This window comes from Sinocyclocheilus anshuiensis, unplaced genomic scaffold (assembly GCF_001515605.1).
Source record: "Sinocyclocheilus anshuiensis isolate Anshui unplaced genomic scaffold, SAMN03320099.WGS_v1.1 scaffold966, whole genome shotgun sequence".
Taxonomy (NCBI): Eukaryota; Metazoa; Chordata; class Actinopteri; order Cypriniformes; family Cyprinidae; genus Sinocyclocheilus; species Sinocyclocheilus anshuiensis.
This window is the reverse complement of record NW_015540909.1, coordinates 548,540-556,292: the sequence shown is the minus strand read 5'-3', so window position 1 is coordinate 556,292 and position 7,753 is coordinate 548,540. Positions and strand designations below refer to the sequence as shown.

Here is a 7,753-nt window from a genome sequence, read left to right as displayed (position 1 = left end):
TGCAAAATTCAAGTCCAGCCCGGGGTCGTCACATGTGGTTGCCGCAAGCCCGCCGGCCCCTCCTTCGTCGAATCCGCCGGCCGCGCCGTTCTCAAGCCCACCGCCGCCGCTCACTCTAGCCCGCCGGCCGTTCTTCACTCAGTAAATTTTTTATAGGATTTGCCACTGATGATTCAAACGCGAGTTTTGAGCAGTGTAGAGTAGCGCGTGTTGTTTGTCGTTTTTTCGATCACAAATGCAGACATGGTTTTATGTTTACGCCGCACGATACGCAACGCGTAAAAACACAGTATAAGTCATTATAATCAGTAATTATGTCTCCACTGGATGCAACAAATGCCTCGTTTGTAATGGGTTTCATTGGTTTTGTCTCATCGTGCCTGGACACGGCATCACAGTATGGTAAGGGGCGTAACATTTCCGTCACACACTTGAGGTATTCAGCCAATCACAACACACTGGATAGCTGGCCAATCAGCATACACCTCGCTTTTCAGAACGATGAGCTTTGTAAAAAATCGACGCGTTTCAGAAAGGCGGGGCATAGAGGAGCAACAATAATGTACATTATGTGGAAAAGAATGTGTTTTTTTAACCTTAAACCCATAAACACATTGCATTACACCAAATGCACAACATAATATTCCTTTTAGCAACGTCATATGACCCCTTTAGTTAACTAAATTAGTTAACATGAACTAACAATGAAAACTTATTCTAAAGCATTAATTAATCATAGTCTAATCTAGTCAACTGTGCTAATGCATTTCAAAACTTGTATCTTTTAATATTATTTAATTAACTTGAGCTAACATAAACTAACAAAGAACAGGTGTATTTTTGTTAACTAACATTATCAAAGATTCATAAATACGGTAACAAATGTATTGTTCCTTGTTAGTTAATGCTACTGTAGTTAATACATGAATTAAGGTTAACTAAGGAAGGGTACTGCAACGTAAAAAAAAAAAAACTGACCCCAAACTTTTGAAGCTATAGTGTATAGCTAGTTTCTAAGAGTGTGCAGTGTGTAGTGAGGTATACACAGGACTGACACAGTGCTGAGTGGATAGGAGATGGTATTACTCAGCTTTGCTTTCAAAAGATTTGAGAGTTTGGAGACTACCGTTAAAGCCACAATAATCTTACAACACAAAGGACTGTGGGTTTAACCTCTAAACCAACACCTCAAATCTGCTTCAGTCCAATTAAACTTGTCGCAGTCTCGAGGCTTACTAATAATCTGCTTCAAAAGATGAAGTGTCTTTAGTAGACATGACTGCCAGAAAAGTTTTAAACAACTGGTTAATAAATAAATAAATAAATAAATACTATAAATATATACAGTCTTTCATTTTGATTGGGTGAGCTGTGTTCAGTCATCATAAAACTTATTAAATGATATACAGTGGGTACGGAAAGTATTCAGACCCCCTCTGTCAATATGGGGTGCTGTGTGTACATTAATGAGGAAAAAAAATTAACTTAAATGATTTTAGCAAATGGCTGCAATATAACAAAGAGTGAAAAATTGAAGGGGGTCTGAATACTTTCCGTACCCACTGTACATACATATTATAAATATATGTCTTATATATGGAAAATCACTGTAACACATGGCCTCTTGTGGCTTATTTCTATTGTCCAGGATCCATGAGGACACATCTCACTGTCTCTCTGTTTTACCCCAATCCTGAGCTGACAATAACCAATCCCAAGCTGGAGTCCCAACAGTTTCCATAAGATCCATAAATCTATAAGAATAATAACCTTAACTGTCTTAGTGTCTCAGCACACCCTTTATGTTTCTTTACTTTATTCCATTTATGTCCATCATAGCAAAGGAGTATGGGTGTAAGTGTCTTTGTGAGTGTTTGTGTGTCTCTGGTCCTCTCCAGAGATCATCAATCATGCCCATATCGAACTCCTTTCTTTTTCACAAGCCGCCCCTCGCCTCCGCTCCTGACAGGCCATAATAATCACACTGTGTTGCCATGACATTTTTAGTGTTTTGGGTTGGCTAGCTGTGCTGTCAGCTGGCTGAAATAAAACACAGGCAGAAAAAGGCTGAAGGAAGAAGAAAAGCTATTCTCAGTCTAATTCTTGTCCCCATTCAGGGTGCACCTGAAATTATGTCTGCAGACTGTCTGTGTTTGGAGCTGAAGGCAGTTTTAATAACAGTGCAATGTGTGGATGCATGCTCAAACACAGATGCCTCATTTGTTATCTCTTGTTTCTCAGGCTCAGATGCCAGTAGATAAATCTTGATGGATAATGCAAGAATAAAAAGGTTGCTAATATACAAAACATCTGTTATTCTGTCACCAATCTGCTTCAAATGATGCCCTTGCTACCTACTGCATAATTTGCACACATGATATTACACAATTCATCATATAATTTACTATAGATGGATGGATTTCAAATGCAAGTCTGTGGTTTTAAGAAAAAGTGTGGGTTATAAACTCAATAAGCGTACTGGGATGCAGCTAGTGAGATACCACCTCACTTCCTGTTATTTTGGTATCACAGCTTTACGCACGTAGGTGGTGCCACAGTTCCCATAATGCACCTACTAACAACTCCAAGGCTATGTCATGAGGATAAAGCGATAACAACAGATTGAATGCTGAAAACAGCTGGTGGGGTTGAGAAGAGGATGTTTGTGAATTATTGATGATCTCCTGAGAAAACTTCTACTGCCTGATCAGTCCCTATAGCAACTGCTATATAGGGACTGTATTTGTTTGTGTATGTGTCCAATTTGGTGTAAGAAACCATCACTGTAAGTCTTACAATGTTGACAAAGTTTGATATATGCTCATTATTTGGCACTCTGTATCTCAGAGTTTCATGTTTGAGTAGATTTAAATATTTCCTGCAAAGTTCTGCTTGGTTGCCAGACCATTGCTATACATTCTGAATGGCATAAAGCATATTGCGATGAAGTTGCTGAAGTGTTCTGAATGGTTTTTAGCATGTTGTTTTACAGTTATCAGGATGTTCTGGATGATTCCAAGGGCATTGGTAGGTGGTTGCTTACAAAAATATTGTCTCACATCCTCTATAGTATGAACAAAGCCTTAGAAAAAAGAAATAGCACCTCTCCTTAAGAAGCTGCATGAGTTGGCGTTAAACCTGTTTAAGCGATACTGAAGCTCACAACTCAAACACCACTAATTACTGAAATCTACTCAAACAGAAAAAATCTGGAAATCTACTTGAACAGTAAAACAGGACACATTATTCAACACCCAATCACTCTCGAGAGTGACAACAAGCACATAAAAGAAGTAGTGTGGGAATTCTCCATTGACAATCCCTCGTTGTTCTTGACGCACCTGGTCGCCTCAGAAACCACTGCAAGCAGAGTCTAAAAAACATTTGCCTGAATTGTGTCTTTTACCAGAGAGCTTTCATGTGGCCAATCAGAACTGACCACTCCTGACTCCCGTGAGCCACTGAAACAACTAATAAAAGGCACCATTACTGCACTGATTGCAATCAATAGATTTTTTCACCTTCCAGTTCAGCCACTTTTAGAGTAAAGGAGAAGTATTAGGTAAATACATGTTACACAGAGAGTGAGAGAGTACAGAAATGCATTTAGACTACTCTTAATCCTTGGTTAGGGTCGCTCTTATCCCCAGGTTATAACCATTCTCCACTACGTACAGACATTAGCGAAAATGTTTTTCAGACCAAAAAACATCCATTGTGTATTATCAATAGTGTAGTGACACAGTATATGAAGCACAGCTCCACAGAAGTCACTTTCAAACCAAACAGCTTTCTTTTGGTCATCATGGTGAATCCGTCTGACCAACTAGAACCCGTTGCGAAATCTGCATATAGGGAAATCTTTTGCCCTTTCACAAAATTCCAGGTCACGTAAATTCCTATTTCTGTCAGGACCACTATCGTCAAAGATGACTGACAATTAGCATACAGTTTGGATTGGCGGTATGGTTCTGTTCTGGGCAAGAACTCCCTGCGCATCCATGCAGCCTAGCATGGAGAGCAGCAATAATCCCCCAGGGTAAACAGAACAGTACAACAAATGTATTGCAGATATCATTAAGGTTCAATAATTTAATGTACATTTTAGAAATGAGTCTGATTCAAATGAGAATCAGAAGGCTGAATCCTGACTGACAAGAGGAGGAGTCGGGGATGGAGGAGGGTAATTAGCTATTGAGCAATGTGAAGCTGGTTATAATACTGAAGGACCTTATATACAGAGGCGGACAAAGTACTCAATAAAGTCATAAGTTCCCAGAAAAAATAATACTCAAGTAAAGTACAGATACTCAAAAAGTGTACTTAAGTACAATACTCAAGTAAATGTACTTAGTTACTGTCCGCCTCTGCTTATATATGAGTGCTGTGATAGGTGTCGCATCCCTATAGGTAGACGTGGATCAGCTGAAAGTCAACTGATGCAAGCTTGACTAACGTGACCTGCCAGAACTGATGCTGATGCTAGATTGAAATTACTGGATTCTGTCAGCGAAAACTCACTAAATGTACAATGTGCACATTACCGAAATTATGGCAAAATTGGCAAAAATATGGCAAAAAATGTTTTTGTCTATTGTCAGTAGAAATGTAAGAAGCACAGCTCACAAAAAGTCACTTTAAAACCAAGCTGCTTTCTGTTGGTAAATGTGGTGAATCCACGTGTCCAACTTGAACCTTTTGCTAAATCTTTCGCCCTCACACAAAATTCCAGACCACTGATTGCTATGATTTCGCCCACCAAAGTTTGCTATAGTAAATATGATGTCACCTTTAGCCCTGCTTTTGTGGTACTAAACATTTAGTGTGAATAAACACAGTGTAAAGCAGTTGTATTGCTACATAAAAAGAGTTCTTTAATAACAGACAACCAATTATAAACTAGTGTAAAAAGACCAAGAGGTACCATTGGGAGAAAAAGCCAAGAAAAGGACAAAGCTCTAATATGTCCAGGTTTAAACTCTGTCAGGATAAAAGAGAGAAAGAGAGAAGCAGAGAAGCAGAGAAGCAGAAAGAGATAATTGTAGCTACATCTGGAAAAAATAATCCCAATGGCATTATGTCAGTGGTCAGATAATCCCAATTCCGTTATGTCTGTGTGAGGTCAGACTGGGAAGATTAAGACTCGAGGTGGATCTAAATTATGTCCATCTGGAACTTAATCCTTGGGCCTTCAATAAATCAAGAAGCAAGACACAGCATTTTATTTGAGGCGTCCTTATGAAGACATCCACGCATCCAAGAGGCAGGCAGTATTTCACTAACTGAAAGTACAACAGAATTGATTAAACCAGAAAAATCTGACGCAAATGCAATCGATTCCTGTACATCAACAGAGGCTCCTGTCATCAGTGAATACTCAGCACCATTCAGCATTGTGTTTAAATGCCTTAGTGTTCATGCCTTTGCTTTCAGAGAAGCAATTCCATCATTCACTGTCTCTCGTACACAAACAACAGACAAACACATTCTCACACACACACTTCCTCTCAGTGTGTTTAACAGAAGTTATTTTAAGAGCGATGACGCGGAGAGGACGCGGTGAGGACAGTTTCTGCCTTTCTACAGATACTGGGTACTTGACGCACAAGGTGTCCTCTTTATTATAAACATGAAGATTTTAGGTTAAATTTTACATGAACGTATAAGAAAAATGGCAATTTTTTAAGCCCTGTGATATTTTATGCAAACAAATTTGTCACTAGTTCTTTTAAATGGTCCTATGGTGGACCATTTAAAAGAACATCTATTTTTTAGCATGTCACACTTTATGAAGATTTTTCTGTGAACAGAATATGAGAATTATACATTGAGATAATGTGATGGTTTAGTGGTCAACAACAGGCTCAGGTCCCATTAAAAAGATTTTATGAAAGCAAAAATGAAGAAATCAGCCCACTAATGCTCCATCATCTGGAAAGTATCATTTGAATACTTTAGGGACCAACTTCTAGCAAGATCTCAAGGCAGATCCTTTTAATTATAAGAGTTTCAGCGCTAAATGTATCATCTTTGATACTACATCTCAGGCAGTTGCAAATTTTTTTAATAAACATTATGTTTTCTTTGTTGGAGTTCTTTGTATAAATCATTATACACTGATTCTACCCCAAACTGTAAAAAATAACTCACAAAGGGGAGGAGTTTACTGGTCTATCTGATGCTTAATGTTGTGTGGGCAAATTTTGCTGCTGTGTTTCCATAATCTAATCCTGCAACAGATGTATATTCCCAACAGAACCGCACAGGTGACATTGTTCACGAACGCATGTATGCCTGGTCCTCTACGGATTTTTCAACATTATCAACAGGCTACTTCTTTTAGACTGTGTGGCTCTCGAGTGTGAAAATCAGTTGACGCAAATCTCCTTGTAATTAATTCCAGCAAAATCAAGTCCATCTCACTAAACATGTCAAAAACAGGGTCTTCAAACAGTCGGGTGGGTCTAGTATGACACAGCACCTGTAGGTAAAGTCCACGAGTGACCAGTGGAGCATGAGAACAACAGACAATGACTGATTTCGATACTGTAGAGGATAGGAAACTCTTCCGCTCACTCCGACACCTCCAGCCTGCACTAACTAGAGAGTGACAAAGAAGAACAAAGAGCAGAGGAAAGTGCAGATGCATCTGTGTACCTACCGTCATAGTTGACGATGATGATGGCGAGCATGTAATCCTTGCCCAGCATGGTGTCTTCCTGAAAGCCCCCAGCGGTTAACTCAGATACATTCCAGTCCAAAGCGTCCCAACACCACCGACAAACTCTGCAGCACACACTCACACACAGGGTGACCACTCACACACTCAGTGCCAAACAGCCAGGAATATACTCGCATGCCAAGAGGATTAAAAGCCACACTCTTCTTTTCCTCTCTCCGTCTACCCCCTCTTCTATTTTGCCCTCACTGCTGTCTAATCAACCTCATCTTTGTCTTTCTGTCTAATGCTTGTGTGATCACGCTATTCTGTTCTCTTCTCTATTCTGTTCACTGTCTAGTAGAGAGTGATGCTGTTTTGAGATCGCTTCTATCTCTCTCTCTGTAACGGTGTGTGTGTCTCTCTCAGTGGATTCTGTAATTCAGTAATGCCTGCAGCTATTCCCCCTCCTTCGTCCCTCCATCCCTCTCTCTCGCTCACTCTCTTTGCCAAGCCCATGGTGGTGCCTTAAGGATAGCTGAACATACAGCTGACGAAAGCAAACTGCTGGGGCAAACATAGCCGTCTGCTCCCTATACAACAATTCAGGTGTAAATATTCTAAATGGATACATACAGCAATATACAGTGGGTACGGAAAGTATTCAGACCCCCTTAAATTTTTCACTCTTTGTTATATTGCAGCCATTTGCTAAAATCATTTAAGTTAATTTTTTTTCCTCATTAATGTACACACAGCACCCCATATTGACAGAAAAACACAGAATCGTTGACATTTTTGCAGATTTATTAAAAAAGAAAAACTGACAGGTGTGTGGCTTTCCTGATCAAGTCCAATCAGTATAATCAAACACAGCTGGACTCAAATGAAGGTGTAGAACCATCTCAAGGATGATCAGAAGAAATGGACAGCACCTGAGTTAAATATATGAGTGTCACAGCAAAGGGTCTGAATACTTAGGACCATGTGATATTTCAGTTTTTCTTTTTTAATAAATCTGCAAAAATGTCAACAAAGAGTGAAAAATTTAAGGGGGTCTGAATACTTTCCGTACCCACTGTATATATATATATA

The 7,753-nt window shown here is 39.4% G+C and overlaps 1 protein-coding gene across 2 annotated transcripts in view; it reads right to left on the bottom strand.

The window, feature by feature from the left end:
• LOC107689194 (amyloid beta A4 precursor protein-binding family B member 3-like) overlaps positions 1-7,156 on the bottom strand; it is a 28,217-nt gene extending 21,061 nt beyond the window's left edge. For both annotated transcript variants that reach the window (XM_016487123.1, XM_016487124.1), the window contains exon 1: positions 6,662-7,156. In XM_016487123.1, coding sequence (XP_016342609.1) covers positions 6,662-6,710 — 49 coding nt within the window. In that variant the 5' untranslated portion in view covers positions 6,711-7,156. The remainder of the gene's footprint in view (positions 1-6,661) is intronic.
• Between the last annotated feature and the right edge of the window lie 597 nt (positions 7,157-7,753).